Source organism: Apodemus sylvaticus, chromosome 2 (genome assembly GCF_947179515.1).
Source record: "Apodemus sylvaticus chromosome 2, mApoSyl1.1, whole genome shotgun sequence".
Taxonomy (NCBI): Eukaryota; Metazoa; Chordata; class Mammalia; order Rodentia; family Muridae; genus Apodemus; species Apodemus sylvaticus.
In genome coordinates this window covers 77,803,309-77,824,749 of record NC_067473.1, presented here as the reverse complement: position 1 = coordinate 77,824,749, position 21,441 = coordinate 77,803,309, and the positions used below count along the sequence as shown (strand labels likewise).

At 39.3% G+C, this 21,441-nt stretch overlaps 2 protein-coding genes across 5 annotated transcripts in view; one reads left to right on the top strand and one right to left on the bottom strand.

Annotated features, from left to right (window-relative positions):
* Jazf1 (JAZF zinc finger 1) overlaps positions 1-4,375 on the top strand; it is a 305,724-nt gene extending 301,349 nt beyond the window's left edge. For all 3 annotated transcript variants that reach the window (XM_052173756.1, XM_052173758.1, XM_052173759.1), the window contains one exon: positions 4,070-4,375. In XM_052173756.1, the coding sequence (XP_052029716.1) occupies positions 4,070-4,246 (177 nt within the window). In that variant the 3' untranslated portion in view covers positions 4,247-4,375. The remainder of the gene's footprint in view (positions 1-4,069) is intronic.
* A 2,420-nt stretch (positions 4,376-6,795) lies between these two features.
* The window catches only part of Tax1bp1 (Tax1 binding protein 1), a 56,309-nt gene continuing 41,663 nt past the window's right edge, over positions 6,796-21,441 (bottom strand). For both annotated transcript variants that reach the window (XM_052173754.1, XM_052173755.1), the window contains exons 15-18: positions 17,654-17,828; positions 17,031-17,173; positions 8,186-8,268; positions 6,796-7,400 (exon numbers count right to left, since the gene is read on the bottom strand). In XM_052173754.1, coding sequence (XP_052029714.1) covers positions 7,199-7,400; positions 8,186-8,268; positions 17,031-17,173; positions 17,654-17,828 — 603 coding nt within the window. In that variant the 3' untranslated portion in view covers positions 6,796-7,198. The remainder of the gene's footprint in view (positions 7,401-8,185; positions 8,269-17,030; positions 17,174-17,653; positions 17,829-21,441) is intronic.

Sequence of the window (21,441 nt, the reverse complement as noted above, 5' to 3'; positions counted from 1 at the left end):
AGAACCCAGAGGCTTTGAGCATTTTGTTAGTATTTCCAAGAGGCAAAAACTCATGACATCATCACAACTTGAGCAACACTTCGCCTTACCTTGCCATTTTATTGCCCACACATGGGACGAACAGAGGGAAATCTCTTCATCAAGAGTCTAGAGCTAGGGCTAGAGATGGCAGCCCCAGTTCAGAGAACTTCCTGCTCTTCCGGACCCACGTCAGGCAGCTCACAAGTACCCGGAACTTCATGTGGCGTTCACGAACATACACAATAAAAATATGAAAGTAGAAACAAAAAGCAGTGTGAGGCCAGAGATTGGCAGACAAAGGGACATTGCTGGGACCTGATGACTACCATCCTAGCCCTTGGCTGACTTCGCCCTAAGGCGAGACGGAGACTAGAACAGAGTGGCCCACAGTGCTCTGGCTTCTGCATACTCACACACTGTCGTCAGTCCACACTGCGGTAAGCCTTCCCCACTGCTACCTGGAGCTGGCTAACTCAGAGCAGCACAGGGGCTATCCTGGCCGCTTTGGACACCCTGAGAATGTTTCCAAATGTGCAGTTGACTTCATTCTTCCTAGAATAAAGCTATATAAGGTAGTTGTGTTTTTCTGAAACAGCCAGGAAAAGGCCACAGAACTTGTTGGATTCATGTCCCGCTTCTGGTGAACTGTCTGGGTTCCTGTGGGTCAGGCTTTACCGCCCGGCTTCAGATCTCCCTGGCCTAACTAGGTTGCAGTTGCTCTGCCTTTTTGCTTCTTAGTTAATGTGTTTTCTCTTTTTTCTACTTTGATAAGGTCTGAGTGGTAGTGAGCATAGGGTTAGCTTGTCGTTCGCTCGTTCGTTTGTTTGAACCCAGTGTGCTGGTTAGTTTTATGACTGAATTTGACACAAGCTAGTCATCTGAGAGGAGGGAACCTCAATTGAGAACATGCTTCTATAAGATTGGGCCAAAGGCAAGCCTGTAGGACAGTTTTTAAATTAGCAACTGATGGAGGGGAATTGTGGGTGGTGCCATCCCCTGGTTGGTCCAAGGTTCTGTAAGAAAGCCGGCTGAGAAAGCCGTGGAAGGCATCCAGTGAGCCGCACCCTCCACACCCCCTGCTTGAGTTCCTGCCCTCACTGCTTTTGTTGAGAACTGTTACATGGAACTGGTAGTGAAGTTAGTGAAAACTCTTTCCTCACCAAGTGGCTTTTCATGACATTTCATCACAATAGTCACGCTCCAAGACACCCATCTTCCAACAAGACCCACTGGTACAGGACATGAAATGTTTAGTAACCCTCCCACTCTGAAAGAGTGGTATTCACTGAAGATTCACTCAGCTGATAAAGAGGGTATTAGCAAGCAGACAAGACACAGTCTGAGCATTTATAAGCCAGAGAACAACTTTCACCACATTAGATTCAAGAATCACAATTTCTAGGTTTTGGGGGAGTGCTAGGGAGTATGTCTTGAATTTCGTGCATGCCAGGCAAGTACTGTCACTGAATACAACCTGTGAGTTCTTTTCTTCTAAATTGTCATTCTCTCCCTTCCTCCCTCCCTTCCCAAACATACCACACCACATCTTGTCTTAGCGTTACTGTTGCTGTGATGTAACACCATGAACAAAGGCAACTTGGGGAGGAAAGAGTTTATTCCTATTTACAGTTTCATATAATAGTTTATCATAAAAAGCAGCGTGGGCAGGAACTCAAGCAGGGCAGGAACCTGGAGGCTGGAGCTGATGAAGAGGCCACGGAGGATGCTGCTTACTGTTTTCCATGGCTTGTTCAGCCTACTTTCTTAAGAGGCTAGACCCACCAGTCCAGCCCTGTGAGAATTAAGAGAATGCCCTACAAGCATGCCTACAGCCCCATCTTCAGAGCATTTTCTCTGCTGGTTCCCTTTCAGGTAACTCCAGCTGGTGTCAAGTTAACATAAACAATCTTAAACTATTTTTTCACAGTTCTCAAGTTGACTAAAATTGTCACCTGGATGTCGCTGCTCTAAGACAATGGCTGGGGCTAAGGCCATTGGAAGGTGCATCTGGGCTGCCACAGCTGGTACCTTCACCACAGGCCTGCACTCCAGTCAGAACAGCTTTGCCAGTGAGGGGTGGGCTGCCTAGGCTTGCCTTGCTGCCATCACAGTAGGCCTGGGTGAACCTGCTTCTCCAAGCTCTGACTTCCAATATACTTCTTAGCAAAATATATGGGGGTTCAGCCCGAGGCAGAAGGCCGCGAATGCAGCACCAGACCAGGCATGGGTGTGGGCAGGGCCCATTTGTTTTGATTTACTCAGGCCAGACCTGAGAACGAGGACAGCCACTTGCCTTCTGCTTCACAGACATGCAGGGTTCTACCACAGAACATGGACTGAAAATCCAAAGCGGTGTAACAGCAGACAGCTCTCAGCCATGTCTTAACAGCAGTCTTCTCAGCCTCTTCTAATAGTGAGGGGCCATTTAACAAGTCTGCAGTGGGCCATGGGCCAGGCAGGCATCATGATGCCCTTCAAATGTCATCAGGAAACTCACTGCTTTCTGAAGCCCAAGGCATCTGCACAGGGCCTAGGAGGATTTAAGGAAGAGCTTTCTCACCTGTTAGAAGCCTGTGCTCAGCACCAGTGTTCACTGTGCTGCCTGTCCTGTCCTCTGAAGTGGCAGCTACTGATAGGCAGTGAGACTCTGCTCTGGTCTTTCTTAACCTCTGGAGCCTGTCCCTCAGGCTTAACCAGTTGAGCAGTATTAACTATTGAGTTTGCTAAACTGGCAAATCTTACAGTATGTAAACTAGTGAGGTAGTAAAGCCAATATCTGGAAAACATTCTGATATTTTTAATTATTATTTTATTACTATTATTTGTTGAAGACTTTGTTATAACATTTACCCTTGAGTATTAAAATATCCTGCACCTAGATGGAGACTCCAGAACTACCCTCCCAACATATCTGGTGTATGTGATGAATAGCCAGAGTGTGTCACCAAAGCTGGGTGACACACGGCAGCTGGGTGTTCTCTTCTACGAATTCCACTGAGATCAATTAGCAGCTGCACACAGGGAAAGAAAGCCATCTCACTACAGTCACGAAACTGGTTTTTATCTAACTATAAAGCTAACCCCATAAGTGGTCGGAGACAGAGTCTAGGTGAGGCAAAGTTAAGACAAAGCAGTTTTGCGAAAGTGGAGGTGTTGGCAGCTGTTGGCATGGTACAATCTGACAAAGAAGTCTTTTAAAAAATGCACAGAGTGTATAACATATGCTGAAACTTGTTAGCAACCTGGTTAAGATGGACATACAGTTAGGAAAGATTTCAATAAAAATGTGTATGCAACCTAAACCCATGAAACAATACTACTTTCATTATCATAGTAATGCCCACGATAGCATGATTGCATGATTGCAAAGGTAAAAATGCACTGCAAATAACATCGTAAGTTATGACTATTCTTATGTGTGTCCAAGTGAGTCTATGTATAGATGCAGGTTTCTGCTGGAGCCAGAAGAAGGTATGAGACTCCCTGGGGAATTGCACGGAGCTCTATGTGGGTTCCGGGGCATTCTGCTAATCTAAGTACGCAGATTTTTATCATCTGTTACTAAGAAATCTACTCAGCATGTTGTTTTTCATAGGGCCGACTTTACGTACAGGTTTAAAAGCACGCTGTTTGAATGCGGCACATCATCAAAAGCAGTGCCCGTGGGCTCCTTACTCAGCCACGCTGCAGCAGGGCTAGCTAAATGGCCGTTTCCAGGGACCTTACCACAGGTCTTGCCTTATATTCAATCTGCCTTACCCTACTTTTTGTATTCTTTAGAAAGATATTTCATAGGCCATTCTGAACTATTCACAGGATTTCCAATTAATTCTCTGATAAGTGAGGTTTCAAGAAACCAAGGGAACTGTACCACTGATTTTCTTACAAAAACCTAGTATATACAGCCCAGGTCTACACAGCCCAGGACGAGCATGCCTACATGGATGCATCCGGAGCTGCTTTGCTGGAATCTGACCCAAGGTGAGGTTGCACGAGTGTGACAGGACATTTGGTGACCCTAATAGGTAATTTTTTATCTTCTCCACAGAATGTGAATGGCATAAAGTACCATGCTAAGAATGGTCACCGAACACAGATTCGCGTCCGCAAACCATTCAAATGCCGGTGTGGGAAGAGTTACAAGACAGCTCAGGGCCTGCGGCACCACACAATCAATTTCCATCCCCCAGTGTCTGCCGAGATGATCAGGAAGATGCAGCAGTAACGTGCTGGTCAGAACTGTGCCAAGAAATCCTCACCAGCAGTTGCTGATTTTGAAAACAGCCACCTTTTTTCAGGGGAAGCACTCAGCAACCCTTTAATGAAAAATAATTAAATGCATGCTTTAAACTTTTCTGTAATTTTGGAATGATGTATCTTTGTAGAGTTAATGATTTTGTACATTTGCACATGTAATCATCACGCCCATTTTCATTACTTTGATATAAGGTGCTAAACAAAAAAAAGCTCTAGGTTCTTCAGCACATTTTCCCCAAAACAAAATAAAATTAAGGGCATGTTGCATATTGTTTAACCATACTGCAGTGATGTCAACTGGGAGAGGAGGGGCTGGCACTGAGATGTTTTAAGATTGTAATGTGATTGAAGCTTTTCAACACATCAACTCACATAAAACCAAAATAATACCTTCATTATCAAACTGGTTACCATGCCTTACATAATGGAGTTAGTATTTGCGAGTAGAAAGACTTTAGGTAATGGAAATATAAATAAGAATGTTTAACATAATATGCTAAAAAATATTTTCATATTTAAATAACATGCATAAAAGGTGTGCTTTTTTTTTGTTATTAACGTGCCCTTTAAAAAGCTGAAACTCTTGCCATCGAACTTACCAATCATTTTAGTGTTATAAACGGCATCTCTGCGCAAAGGACTCAGTTCACTCATTAATACTAACATACTCATTGAGTGCCTGCCGCGTGCAAGAGACTGAAGTTATACCTAATGTTACTTGTGGACCAAGATACCAGTGTCGAAATACTTTTCCCTGAAATGTTAGGAAACACTTTGAAATACTTAAGTGCAAATTGTGTGTGTGTGAAACTTAGTTATAGCTTCATCAATAGATGAGGTTTTAAAGCACTTTGTAGTTCTCTATTGCCAACAACTTTGTTTAGACGTTGCCAATTTTTGCAACTATTGCCCTAAGAGATCTGTGGGTTGCAGTCGGAACTAAAATTCAGAACGTCTGTTTGAGAGGAAGATTGCTAAGATCCCTACTGCCCCTTTCATGTTCAGTCGCGACTTCTTTTAAAGGCACTTTCCCATCACACTGTAGATGTCTGCATTCTCATTAGAAATGTCTGTTTAGCTTTAGAAAACATTTTGCCAGAATATGAAAACAAGCCTTACTGACATTAAGTGCTTCTTGCAGCAGGTGGTCAAGGAAGAGTGACTCATATACCCACTAAGAGGGGCCTACATCTGGGTCGGCCTGGAGCTTCTGTCACCGACAGCACCATCATGTGTTGAGTGTTCTTTTCTCCCAAGTGCTATTTTTTAAACAAGAGTTTACCGGTTGCCTAATACGCAATAAATGTTGCTTTGTCACAACTAACTGCACACAGTACAAACTGGTGAAAGGCAGACTCAGATTCCCTCTAAAATAACCTTTTCCCCATGTTCCCATCTGATGCAGTCTTATGCATAGCTAGATAGTAGTCCCTCCTCAGTATTCACACTGTGAAGATAATTCTGTTTAACAGATGGGTAAGCTTCTACATTAATCCCTCATGATGAGGGATTTAAAAATATTTATAAAGATGCTGCCCACTAAAAATGTCCTCAGCTCTGAAAAGTGGTCTCGGTCCTGACTCATGATGTAAAAAGGATGATCCAGAATTGAGAATTGAAGTTGGTGCAAAAGAAGGCCCTACTTGCTCCATATCTACCTACAGTTGACCAAAAAGTTATAGGCCAGCAATTAATAGTTAGCTTTGCTCTTTCTAGTGTGAGAAACTGCAGGCTGGATCAGTAGTTCAGCAGCTACACAGTCATAAAAACAGTCATTGTGCATGTTAAAATCTTTCAGTGATAAAACCCAGTTTCTACTTCTTCATTGTGACAGTATTACTAAGCAGGTGAGGAAGGGGATATTTTGTTACACCGTGTATAGTGAATGTATTGTACCGTGTCTGTGAAAACCGTGCTTTAAATTATATTTTCATATGTTTTGTTGGGGACAGAGCACATTAAGTTTGAAAGCAACAAAACTATCAGACCTGTAGGCAATTTATTCAAACTTTCTGTCAAGAAAAGCTGCTTAATAAATGTACATGAAATCACACTTAAAATAAACTGCCTCTGACCCAAATAAATATGGCTCTTTATTTTAGTTAGCTCCACTGGATTTTGCAAAATCTAGATGATATGTAAAAGTTTTTGTTCCCTTATGTTTTGCTTACTTTTCTGTAAAGAATACTTTATTATAAGCTTGGGGCTAAAACTCTACATAGAACTCTTCAGTTGAGCAGCCTTGTTTCACTGACAGTAATATTCAAAGACTGCTTTGAGATTAGCATGGGTCATACTTAACTGCAGGAGCAATGTCTACAGTTATGGGTCATCCTCAGTCATGTCTCCACCTTGGGACAGGGCCTTATATCAACTCCTGAGCCAGTGCTTCCCTGTAAGAAGGGTTTCTTCACTCCTCTTACCTCGTTCTTCCTGCAGCTCCACATATAATTAGGATTTTAAATTTATCATCTCAATGAGTGAGGGGTTTTAATAAAGAATTATTTCACAGAACTGTTATGATCAATGCTTTTTTATTACATAATAGTAGTCATGCTCAATCACCAAGGTGAACAGAAACTTGTAAATCTCATTGTGCTAAGTAACTATTACATTTATGTTTTCAATTCGGTAACAATAAAATAATTCTTGTGTTCTTCATACACATTTGCTAACTGGGGAATAAACAGAGATATAAACACAGAAGCATTTTTCTTAAAGCAGACAGGATTAACAGAGATGAAAACTGTATTTATTGTAGTCAAAGCTGTACCCTGGCCCTAGTGACAGCACACGCTAAAGAAGTTCTCCATCAGGAAAGTGTACAGGGACTGAAAGTGACACCTGGCAATCTCCTTAGCCTCTATTTGAGTTTTGGTTTGTTTTTTAACTGCTAACTTTTACTGCCTCTTACTGAAAGCTAGTCGAAGTTGAGAACATTCTGATCAAAGTGGGTCTGCACATGCCTTTCAAAGCCCTGCTGGTCGTAGTCCGGCGGGAACTGTTCGCTGCACATTGGGCACACCTTCCAGTGACTTTCAACGTGTTCTTCAAATTTGGTCTGATCATAGTTAGGAGGGAACATTAATTCACAGAGGGGACACTTCTTGTGAACATCAAAGCTTTTAAAGAAAGAAGAAAAATGAAGAATTAGGTATTTTCTAATTAACTTGTAACAGCACCTGTAAGTATACAAATTATATTAATTAATTAGCTGATATTTACACTAAACAATTTATCCTCAAAGTTTTTACAGGTTTAGTTAACATTTTTCTGTTTCTAGATTCTTGGTAATATGTTCAGGATCTGTCTTTTTAGAAAACCATTAAATTTAGTTTTAAAATTAGACTGACAAACACCAAAACCTACCAAACTCTGGCATTCTGTGAAATGAGGCTTACTGTAAAAAACTTTCCCGCTTTTTATAACCAAAATGTTTTTATTTCTTTTTTTTTTTTTTAATTCCAAGGATGACTATAACTCATCATTTCCCACCAGTGTCTGCTGGGTTTAATAACCAGGGTCTGGGGGCTCACGTGAGTAGGAGTTCACAGTACTCTCACAGAGGATCAGGTTAGCATCCTCTCACGACTGCCTGACCTCTAGCTCCAGGAAATCAGATGCCCTTTGCTGGCCTCTGTGAGCACTTGAACTCCTATAAACATACCCAAAACACAACACACAGAATTTAAAAGTATCAATTTCAAAGTTTCTGTGACTCGGTCTTCAAAAGATGGTATGTCTGACCCACAGAAGGCAAGGCAAAGCGAATGGCTGGAGCCTGAAGGGGATTTGTGCTGTTCTGTATGCTGGGCTCTGGGCACTATTTTTTAACATGTTCCCAGAAACTAACGTTTAGAAGTTTTATCTTATATAATTCTATGAAATTCTACAAAGGAAAACTTGCCTGGAATCAAAGCAAAAACCTGCTCCATGGCCGCGTAGGTGCTGACTGGCTGCATCAGGAGGGACGGGCTCGTTTTCATCATCCTGGAACACACACACACACACACACACACACACACAAAACAATTTTTTGAGAAAAGAAAAACCAAATATATAAATTGTTTAATTCAGGAAGCTCATAATGACACTTAAATTACTCAACTTAGTTTTTAGCTCTATTATTTAAACTTTCCCATTAACATATATACACTTGAGTTTACATAAGAGTATTTCACTGAGACAAACAATGTGACTTTTCTGAAATCTGTACTCCTCCCCAATTCCAGGGCGTACACCCCAAGTCCCATAGCAGATGCCTGGAAGTGAGGTGCAGAGCAACACTGCTGCTTTCCCTCCCGTCATGGCTGACTCACAGTAAGGCATGCTAAGAAAAGCTAACAGAAGCAGAGCCAGCCACACGCCGGAACAAGTGCCAAACTGAACTCTATTATCACAAAATATCTTATGTCAACTTTTGGTTGTGGTTTGTTTTTTTGAAGCAGGGTTTCTCTGTGCAGCTCTAGCTGTGCGAAAATCACTCTGCAGACTAGAGTGGCCTCAAACTTGGAGATCCACATGCCTCTTCCTCCTGGTGCTGGAATTAAAGGTGTACTACATCACTTGGCTTATATTTCAGCTTTTAAAGAAAGTACTTTATGGATGTTTTTCTGGCATATCTAATTGCCAGCACCACTTCTTAGTGCTTTGAGCCCATCATTAAGTAAAGCAGTTACTTAAGCACAAACACTTCAGTCTGAAAATAGAGACTTCTACTAAGTTATTAATGGACACAGAGCATACACAGGCAAATACACCGGACAGAGAAGTGACTTACCTATCATGAGATTTGTAACACACTACTCTCTACTAAATGCAGCTAGATTTAGGAACTCCTTCCAGACCACAGCTGACAACTCACAAGACCACAGGAAGAGGACGACAAGCACTAGCAGGGTGCTCAGGGGACACTGAAGCGGCCAAACCAACCAAGCAGGACGTCCCAAGCCTTTCTACATACAGGACTTTGCTCAGTTTTTTAATAGTTCCAAAAAGGGGCACCACTTGAAGTCTGCCTTTCCGTTCCAATTATTTTCCTTTAATCACTGTTAACTTGAGATAATCTTTTTGGTTAAGATGTTTATAAACATACCTTATACACTATACAGAAAACATGAATACAGGAAAAGTAATAAAATATGAGTTTGTGTGACACATTCTTGGATTATACACACTGGCCAGACTAACTGGAAAACACATTTAGCAAAATAATCCATAAACTAAAATCCATATCAAAACTTAATGCACATGCTGTCAGACTTCAAAAAAATAATCTATAGAACAGAGTTTTAATCACAAAGAAAGCACTCATTTAGATTCCCATGCCTGACTCCCAGAGTCATTTTTAGATCTATTTGTACCAATCACAGCCAAATCCAGAAGTTTATCAATACCAAAACAAAACACCTCCTTCAAGTCTTCTCAGCAGCTATTACCTGCATTTATTGCTTTGTTGTTGGGTAGTCAGTCTTGCTTGTTCCACTGTTGCAATTCATGCGTTAACCATGCATGCCACGGAGAGAGGCACCAAAACAGCATGTTGCTGTGAGAACGAAGAAAAGGGGAGCACCTCTGCAGGGGGCACACCACTTGCCTATTACCTAATTTTCCCTGCTTGGAAATTAAAATGAGTTCAAGGTCTCAGAGTCTGTGTCTGTCTGACTCTCTCCTCTGTCATCCACCTGTGTGTGTGTGTGCGTGTGTGTGTGTGCGTGTGCGCGCGCGCGCGCGCGCGCTCATTTTCCATGAGAGATGATTGGGTGACAAAGAAAATAGTACAAATAGAAATTGTACAAAACAAAATTTATGTACAATTAAGAATTCGAGATTAGAATGCCAAAGCATGCCCTGTTTATTGTTCCCCTTCATTTTCTTTAATATTTTAAATTAAAAATTTTTACAAAAATAAAGAAAATAGTTTGAAATTTCATCATCAGTACTACTTAGTAAGCAGATCTGTATTTCAGATATTGTGGCTAGAAGTCACACTCTGTTCTATAGAGTTTATACCTGGGAGCCGAGGAATCTGACACCAAATCACAATGGTTGTGTCTTGGATAATAAAGTTTATATATAAAAAAATACATATATATTATTTGTACATATGCCTTCCAGATTCTTTTTCATTACACTTTTATGGCAGATGGATATGAAGTAGACTGACATAGAAAGCGATTAGAGAATGCCCCTTTGGTTTTGCTTTAGGTCAGGGGATATGGAGCTGGATACATGATCACTTGAACTTACAGCAACCGTCCCACTCTGCCTCTGAGTGATGAGATTACGAGATTACAGGAGTATACCAGCACACCACTGAGCGGCGTTTGCAAAGTATTTAATTCCTAGTATATAAAATATTTAGTGTTGTTCTTAAAGATGTTTTTCTATTAAACTGAGATGTAAGAAAAAATATTTTTAAGTGTAATCTCTTTTAAAAAGAACGAAAAACATATGATAATCAGTAGAGTCTTAAAAAAATATACACTACAGTCTATCCCTACTTCATTCCCAAGTCCATGTGAATGAAAACGGCGGCCTGGACTGGGAATGACACTATTAAGGCAGACCCTACATAGAACTAGGGAATGGAGGATTCAAAGCAAAATAACTCAGAAATTTCAATGTATTTTAGTATTTGATCACACAGCTTTATAAGTTAAAAGAACGAAATGCAATTGGTTAATTTTTAAAATAATAAACTTAAGTCAAATTAGAAATTGAAGACAGGCAATGGTATATTTTAAAGATTGCTGGGGCTGTTAAGATGCTGTGGTAGTCTGACTGAGAATAGTATCTATGGGCTCATAAATCTGAATGCTTGGTTTCAGTTGGTGGAACTACTTTGGGGGATTAGGAGGTGTGTCACTGGTGGTGGACATTAAGGCTCCTTCTGGCTCATGGTTTTTATATATGAGCTCTTAGCTACTGTTCCAGGGCCATGCCTGCTCCCTGCCATCCTGCCTTCCATGGTGGGATGGACTCACACTGTGAAACTCTAAGTAAGCCCCCAATTAAAGACTTTCTTCTATAAGCTGCCTTGATCATAGCATCTTTTTACAGCAGTAGAACAGTAACTAAACAGAAGGGTCAGCAGTTAATAGCACTTGCTATTTTTGCAGAAGATCCAAGTTCAGTTTCTAGCACCCACATCTGTTGGACCACAATTATTTGCAACTCTAACTCCTGGGTATCTGACACCCTCTTCTGGCCCTCAGGGTATCTGCATATATGCTCATGCATGCACACGCGCGCGCGCACACACACACACATACACAAAGGGTAAAAAAACTTTGTAAAAGGTAATCCTACCATGTTTATACTATAAAAGGCCCTTTAAAAAATACAATATAAAATAATCCAAATACAAAACAACAACAATGAAACAAATCTTTTATGATTACAGGGATATCTAGAGTAATCATTCAAGAAGACCAATCAGATGTGTGATTTTTTTAGGACAAGAGATGTGCTTGGTGAGTATAGTATAGAGTCTCTGCTTTATAGAGTGTATACAGTCAGAGTCTCCAGTTGCCATGTGTGAGACTGCATCTACCTTTGCAGGGAATTAGCTCAACTATGTAGTCACATCGAGGAATCTGTAATGAGCATCAAATGAGAAGGGCTCAGCACTGCGTAGATCTTTGCTAGTTGGTAATTACTACTTTAATTCAAAAGTATGCATCCTTTGAAAAACTGAAGCATTCAATAATGCCACTATCAATACATAAAACAAAGAAGGTATGAGTAACTAGACAGCTTATTTAAAACCAGGAGATATTCCTGCCTCTCAAAACCTGCATTAGGTGCTATTCACAAACATTCCTCTTTTATATATATATATATATATATATATATATATATATATATATATATAAAATGTTCAAGCTTTACCACACACTCATTTCTAGTTAAAGAATACACTCAACTGTGAAATTTAAAGCTATTTAAAGGGATTTGAAAATCAAAAAGCATAATTTTACAAGATCTCTTTTAGTTTTCAAATCTTTTCCTCTTTATTCAAAATTCAACCCAAAATGGACTAAAGACCAAATAAGAGAACTAAAACTAAAACCCTTGCAGTGACATCAAAACTCCTAGGCAGGCAAAGGTTGCTTGTATACATACAAGAAATGGATAAGCAACAAAATTACCAGATAAATCTGACTTCACCAAACCTTAAAATCACTTTAGAAAGTAAAGAAAACCCACAGAATTGGGGAGTATATTTGCAAATGATAAATCTAATAATCCAATCTAGAAACAACCAAAAACTTGAATATATTTGTCCAAAGACAATTTATAAAAGCATAAGGAAAGATGTCTGGCATCATCAGGTAAATCAACAGCATGGGCCAGCTGCTTCACACCCGCTCTAACTGACTATCATTTCAAAGCAGGCATTTATAACAATGAAGTTTCAGTATGTGGAGAAGTGGAACCCTGATAACACCAATGGGAATGCAGCATCACGCAACCACTATGAAAACCAAGAAAGCCTTCAAAAGGTTAAAGTCTGTGGCCACATGACGAAGCAGTTTCATCCCTTGGGATTCTGCTTGAGCAATTACAAGTATAAGAACTCTAGCAGTTCACTTTGCCCAGGAAAGTGAAAAGAAGCATTATCCCAACAAAGACTTCTACCCACTATCCAGAAAAGCACTGTTCACAGTAGCCTAATGGGGAAAATGATGCAATCCAATAAAGAAGACATAAAATATGCAAAATAAAGAGTGTGGTGAGATGGCTCAGTGGTTAAGAGCACTCACTGGTTCTTGCAAAGAACACAGATTCAGTTCCCAGCACCCCCATAGTGGCTCACAACTACCTGTAACTCCAGTTCCAGGGGATCAGTGCTTACTTCTGGCCTCTGCTAGCACCAGGCACATGCAAGGGGCACAGACATACATGTAGGCAAACACTCATATGCAAAAAATAAAAATATATCTAAGTATGTATATGGAATATTCAGATGATGGAATATTATCCAGCAATGAAGGAAGCAAGCACATTTTCCATGCTAAACGTAAAAGCACGCTAAAATAGTGATAACTTTTTGAAACCTGCTGGGGATCCAAAGGCCTTGTGGGATATAGCCTGGTTTATGTAACTGAGTGGCGAGAATAGGCAGGTGCAGGTCACAAAGGAAGCAGAGGAAGGATTTCCTGGGGTAAAGGAACAGAAGGGAGGGGTAAGGTAAAGGACAAAAGAGTTTCCAATAAATGTTTCCAAACCGACTCCATGATAACTGCGCTACTCTGTGACTGCTGTGTACCAGCTACAGACTTTCTATGGGGAACTGTAGTTAATAAAGCTCCTGCCCAGTACTACCATCCTAAGGTAACCTAAATTCTAAACAGCATAGTACTGTTAAGAACAAAAGTAAAACCAGAAAGGGAGGGAAATCTATTTCTGCCTAGTCAAGAGAAACAAAGATCTAGAAAGGAATCTTGATAGTACTTTTCTGGCTACTCAGTAAAAATAAATTGAATGCTTTGTATATCATTTTTGTATTCACACTAGAACAAGTACTTTTAATGTGATGGCCAATTTAAAATGAAGCCACAAGCAGTACACTGTGACAAACAGAGAGCAGTCCTGATGCTTTCAAAGTGTGAGTCATAAGACTCTCTGAGAACCACACTTCTTATAAGAAATGCTAAGATTGTAACAGAAAAATGTATATCAATAAAACTATCTTCAGTTGAGGGGTTCATTATTAAAGACTCATTTAGAAAGCTGCAATAAAACACCGTAATAGAATAAGAATGAAGAAGAAAAATGCATGTAAGTGGGAAGGAGATGAGTCTTAAACAACAGGATTAGAAGTCTGGATCGCTGCCCCTGTAACAGTGACTACCACATATCCACTGATTCTCAGAAGGCTGGAGGCAGGAAAGTCTCCCCTTCTGGGAATTCCGGAGGCAGCACCACAGCTTATATACAAACCACACTTATTAAGTAGCAAAGACTTAGATCACAGTTCTAAAACCTGGGGTACCACTGAAATTCATATGGTTTCTATTGGATTTTAATCCTGTGTTTGTCAGATAGCAGTGAAGAACCAGGTCAACACTTGTTCAGTTTCAGCTCTTGATAGTGCTAAAACTATTTTCCAGGACACCCTAACTTTGAGATGCTGAGTTTTTGGCACTGCTGAAATGCCATACTGCTATATAAAAACTAATGTGAAGTATGCAATTAGCTTGTCCAATGTAATTCCAAAGCTCAAAAAGCCCTACAGTGGCCAATAATCACACACATCTCAATGGTAACTATGGTTATTTAAAAATAAACACAAATTTTTAATTCAGACATGCTATTTTTAAAGGTTACTAAATATATTAGTATATTAGATTTAGGCCTAACTACTTAATCAGTACCTCAGCTTCTTCCACTTGCAACTAGCAAAGCTGACAATCCACCAAACAAGTGACTTATGTATCTAGGGCTCAGCAGGCAAAGAGCTAGAGAAACGTTTATTCCCTGTAATACTGTTACAATTATTAGGTAAATGAGACTTACGAAGGTATCTGAAAGCCACCAGTTTCTAGTACAAGAGAGGAAGTGGCAGCTGGAGGCAGCAGCATAGGCTAAAGAGCAGGACAGCTCAACTTTGACTCCAAAGCATCCAGTACTAGGGCACTGTGACCATGAACCACTCACACAGCAAATCTACTTTCCTATTCTTACTAAAACTACATAATAACACCCCTCATTTGCAAATGGTTTTGCTGTTAAAGAACAAGAAATTTTGAAATCTTAGATGTAAATAAAAAGTACAGAAAAATTTTCAGTTTATAAAATACAAATACTCCAGGCATGCATAGTAAGAACCCTTCTATCTCATTAGCCAATCTAAGCATCTCAGCAAATGAGCCCAAGACTCTAACACTGTTTCTCATGGGTTTGCAGGAGGGCAAAGCACACAGACCAGAAAGAACATTCTGCTAATTAAGCCGAAGCACATGGTTATGGAAAAGAAAGGCTTGTCACATGTAACATCTATGCCAAGAATGATCAGATTAAATATGCAGAATGTAAAATTGTAAAAAAAAAGCAGTAAGATAATACTAGAGACCTTAAACAGGCTACAAAAGTTCTGACAGTTTTCCTAATTATTCCCAATAATGGACACAGGAGGCCAAAAGGCAGGAGGAAGAAATACATTTTTCTCCATTATGAGTGTTGAACACTAGGTCTAAAATCATGCCTGTCTGAACACTGATCAGTTTCTGCAAAGGTTAATAGCAATTAAATGCAGCAAACTATATTAAATGAGAAACAGGTCATGATACCACTGTACTTGCAAAGAGCACGATAAACCATTTCCTTGAAATTTATCTCAGTGCACAGAAAATCTAAGAGCTGTTATGAAAAAGGGAGTCCCCACCCCCCCCAAAAGAGCTGTTCTAAGAAATTGTATTCATTAAATGAGGAAAAATCTCTTAAAAATAATCTTTTAGCCAGACATGGTGGTTTACGCCTTCAATCCCAGCCTTGGGAGGCAGAGGCAGGTGGATTTCTAGGAGTAGGAGAACGCCCTGGTCTATAATTGAGTTCCAGGACAGCCAGAGGTATGTGGAAAGATTCTGTCTCAAAAACAAAATAATAATCTTAAAAATATAAGCTACTTTAATTATCATCATTTTTATGTTGCTACTAGAAAAAGAAACATCATGTAAACATTAAGGATGTCTAAAAAGGAATTTCTCAAAAAAGAAGAAAACTATATGATAAAGATAATAAAATTTACCTTAAAATTTACAGGATAAAGCCGGGCGGGGTGGCATACGCCTGTAATCCCAGCACTTGGGAGGCAGAGGCAGGCGGATTTCTGAGTTCGAGGCCAGCCTGGTCTATGGAGTGAGTTCCAGGACAGCCAGGAACCAAAAAGCCAAAAACAAATAAACAAACAAACAAACAAAAAATAAAAAAAAAAGGGAAAGGAAAAAAATTACAGGATATAAATATAAAACTAGAAATGGCAGTACTCTGCTTTACATAATATCTTTGCATCTTCATACTTTGTTTCTACTAGTCCAGCAGACCACAAAGGATTGTAAGTAGCTACTTAGAAAGCCATCATTAGGGTTATACTGATAACTGATACAGCCAAATCATCCTCTGAACTTAATCTTTAGTATCTAAACCCTAAAGTGTTCGGTCTGAAAAAAATACTACCCCTCTACAGCCCCCCTGCTTCCCACCACCCCCCCCCCCCACACACACACACACACAGGGTTTCTCTGTTTAGCCCTGGCTGTCCTGTAGACCAGGATGGCTTTGTACTCAGAGATCTCCCTGTCTCTGCTTCCTGAGTGCTGGGATTAAAGACAGGCGCCACCACTGCCCAGCACTGGTTGGGCTTTCAAACACTTTTTTGTTTGTTTTGTTTTGTTTTATTTGTTTATTATTATTTTCAAGACAGGGTTTCTCTATGTAGCCCTGGCTGTCCTGGAACTCACTCTGTAGACCAGGTTGGCCTCGAACTCAGAAACTCACCTACCTCTGCTTCCAAATATATATATATATATATATATATATATATAAAATATATTTAAATATACTTAAATATATTTAATATATATATATATATATATATATATTTTAATATAAAACAAAACAAAAAAAAAAGGAAGACAAAAACATGCAAAGGCAAATTCAGTCTTTCTAGACATACAGCCTTAACACTCCACCTAACCCAAAAAGCACAAAAGCAGACAGGCTCAAATAATTAAAACTCAATTTACTCTGCTGTCCTCAGGGTCTTCCAAACCATCCGGCCGGCTAAGGTTTCGAGCAGGCTGGCTACAGACAACATTGTCTTCCCAAGATGGGACGCGCACAGGTGGTCTTTGGATTTCATCTGGATAAAAAGCACCATCTGCTCCATCTGTAGTAAGAATTACAAAAGAAACTTTTAGGGGGAAAATTAGATGAAACTAGTACAAGAAATGAACAACTCTATATGTAGTTATGACGATACAGAGAAGCAAACAGGAACTTGGTGTGTGGCTCAGTGGAAGGTGCTTTCCTGAAGCACCCAAAGGCCTGGGAGCCTTGGCACTATAGGGGAAGAAGAGCCACAGAGGCCACGTGGACATGGTAGCACACACCGGCTGGTTACAAACTAAGACTGCTTCTTATGTTTTTATTTTTAGCCCACAACTCTAAAAACTGAGTATGTGATAAGCAAGTAAGACTCTTCATGATATATCACCTGTAGATGTCAGTAATAAAACTAAACATTAAAATGAAAATTACAAGAATTTATCAGAGTGCATTATACCCTCAGCTCTCATAATTCCCTAGAAAGAAAAGAAGAATGTTTTAGAGTCAGCTAACCCCATGCCCAAAAAAATACCTGACTAACCTCTTGTTTCCTGTGCTGTGTAAGGGTTGCCATACTGAAGGACTGGCTGTGCACTTGACAGCAAAGGAAGGAGCCCATTTTGCTCAGAGCATGTGTTGAGACACCTTGAGACTTGTTGGGGGCTCTGGCCTTCCATTTTCCTTCCTTTTTGATCTTCTAAACTCTCTGTAAGATCCTAAAATTAACAAAACAAAGACAAGTAAGCAAAGCAGTCAAATGTTCTATGAGGATAATGTAAACACTTAGCCCAAATACAGAACACTTCTCTAGCATGTCACAATGACAAACATCTTTTTATAAAAAAAAAAAAATCATGCTAATAGAATAAAAGAAGGAAAAAATATTCAATGTATGAAGAAAATCCAAGATTTAATCAAAGATTTTAAAAATCCAGCAAGCTATAATAAAAAATAATTTCCCTAACTTGAAAAATATCTCATAAAGTATATAAAGTAGAAAAAAAATCAAATGATTCTATTGCAGATAAAATGTAAGTAAAGGATTTGCACTCCCTAATTCTCTTCACCACAACTAATGTTAACTTGTGACTAAGACAAGATTAAGGCAGATAGACTGAAAAGGAAATCTGTCTCTATTCAGAGTATCCAACTGTACATACATTAAGAAGATACAACAGAGGAGTTAGGAAAATGAGTGAATTTAGCAGGTTGCAAGATTCAAAGTCAACATAGTCAGTTATATCCATATATATATATACAACAAAAAGAGAATGAAAATATAGCTCTAGTTAGTGAAATCAATGAGAGAAAGTGCCTAGAAAGTTAGCACAAAGATGCACAGTGCTTATGCACTAAGAATAGAACGATACTGAGTGTGATAAAAGAAGCACAGATGGAGGGACACATACCGAGTATGCAGACAGAAAATAGTTTCCACAGTAGTAATTTCCCTCAAAGTAACTGCAGATACAATGAAATACTAATTTTAAAAAGTCCAGCAGGCTTCTCCATGAATTGAGAAATGATTCTAAGATGGAAATAGAATGTCTTAAACTGCCAATATTTAAAAACAATATCCAAGCATTTGAGAAGTAGAGGAAGGAGGATTCCAAGGTTGAGGCAAGCCTGACAGAAAAAGTTAATTCAAGGCATGCCTGGGTTCTAATGAAAACTCCTGTCGCAGAGCTGAAGACAGAGTTTAATAGTAGAACCCTGTCTACTCTAGTCTTCTAAATACAGAAGTATTTGGCTCTGATTGATGATTCAGCACCATCCAAAAAACTCTCAAGAGGATGAGGAGGAGGAGGGATGGAAAAGAAAAGAAGATGGAAAAAGAGGGAGAGAGACCCCTAAACAAGTAAGATTTCAGGCCTCAAGCATCATGTGATTCAGTCTACCTCTTCTCTTAAGCCACCATTTTCTTCTATAAGAGATTTTAACATTTAAATGTTTATATATGGTATAGTCACTTAGTACCTGGGAGGTAGAGGATATATAGCTAGAGACCACCATCTCAAGTTGAAATGCTATGAAGATTAAGTTTCTTAGGAATCCACTAATTTCCCTCTAGTGGCTTAAAACTATGGCAGTCCAAAGAAGCAGTCCTTAATCTACAAAACCATACAGATAATCTAAATGTAAGTCTTAGCAAAACTGCTAATTGTTTTTTAAGAAAAAAAGACTTATAGGCTGGAGAGAGAGCCCAGCAGTTAAGAGCACTGGCTGTTCTTCCATAGGACCTGGATACAATTCCTACCACCTACATCATAGTCTCTAACTGTCTAAAACGCTAGTTCCTGGGGGATTCAACACCCTCTTCTGGCCTCTATGAGCAGACACACACAATACCCAGATACATATGCAGACAACACATTAAAAACAAATAAAAAGGCTTTCTAAAAGAAGTTGTCAGGAAGCTGAGATAGGAGGATCACCAGAGTTTGAAGATAGCCTGGACTATATATTGAGTTCAAAGCCAGGCTGGGTTTACTTCATGAAACCTGTCTCCTCAAGCAGGAGGAGGTAAAGAGAGGCTTGAGGGTTAACAATAGTTGTTTTTGCCAAGGATCCAGGTTCAGTTCCTGGCACTCACAGAAAAGCTAACAACCACCTGTACTACCCAGTTCTATGGGAAGGGACACTTCCTCCTATACTGCCTCCATCCCATCTTCCCCTAGTCTATAGGTGCTTCCTTTTTACTTCCTCCCCCTTAAACAAACCAACGAGAAGGTGTATAGGACTGGACATAGGCACACACATACATGCTGGCAAGAACTCATTCATACAACAAATGAGTCTTTAAAAACAAACACCAACAGCAGTGGAACCAGCACTTATTCACTCGACTACTGCTACTGACCACCTGCTACCTTCTAGGCAAGTGTGTGTACACCTAGGGGTCAATGATGACTAACAAAACCTAGTACTAATCTCAGAAGCTTTGAGAGTTTTAGAGTTCTTAGAAATACACTTGAACTATATATTAAACAGGTTGGTTGACATTACAATGCAAATACTTAAAAACTTTTAAAGTGATAGAAACAATGCCATACTATAGGAAACCAAAAGTAAGTTCAAAGTTTTATAACAACAACAACAACAACAACAACAACAAGAAAAGAAGAGGAGGAGAAGAAGAGGAGAAGAAGAAGAAGAAGAGGAGGAGGAGGAGGAGAAGTCGTAGTAGTAGTAGTAGTAGTAGTAGTAGTAGTAGTAGTAGTAGTAGTAAATGAAAGCAGGTAGCAAGTGTTCAACACAACATTCCTGATAAAGGTTGGCATTTTTAAAACTGACAATGAAGCTACTGATCTCAGTGTATTTCTTCCATCAAATCTTTTCAAAGGCAAATACTATAAATTTTATTTGCTCCATTAGTTTATCCATTTAACAAATGCTTGACTTCAAATAGCAGGTATTGTAAAAGGGACTTCAAATACAATGAGTAAAACAGGTATAATCTGTACTCTTCATGGACCATGCAGTCAAGTAGAAGAAACAGATACCTAACAAAGAAGCATAAAATATATACAAATATATTTGCCTATAAAAATTATGGAAATATTATGAAGTAAAAGTACAGGTCCTATGGGTAAGTTTAATAGTAGTACCTAACTGACCTGCAGTAGAAGCGAGCTTAGGCAACTGAGTTGCTAGCCTATAATGGATAGCAATGCTACCTCACAGTAACATCACAACTGACTGCTGGACACCAGTGGATTAGCAGACTACTGTCAAACCACAAATACAAACATCAATACAAGATGACAAGAGAGCTTTCCTGACAGAATGACAAAAGACAACTAGGGAAGCGAAGCTCTTGAGTTCCATTCTGTAGCAGAGTAACACCATCCAACCTGAAGATCTCCACTCCTTAAGATCTTCCAACTGCTGCACATTTTATTCCACCACCAAATCCTGCCACCTGCCTTTAAATACATTTGTACACACTAGCAAGCATCAAATCAACACAGAAGACACAAGTTGTCAAAATTTTAGTTTGGTTTAAGGCCTGAACTTTATATTAGCAAGAAACAGTATCAATTCTTTGCATTTAATTAACAGATTCACTTTTTTTCAGTTTGAACAAATACCCAATTAAAAATTCACTTCTTCCCTAAATTTGAATATTTTAAACTTAGATCATTGTCAAATGCAAAATATATGATGGAGACCACACTAGCAATTTTCAACATATTTCTCAAAAATTGGCAGATGTAAAATCTGGAAATGAGAATTCATTTCCTGTTTACTACCAGGGAGATAACAGTTGAAGACATGAAGCTTTCAAAGAGAAGTCAGATAAAAGAAAGCAAAAACTGGTTATAGGTT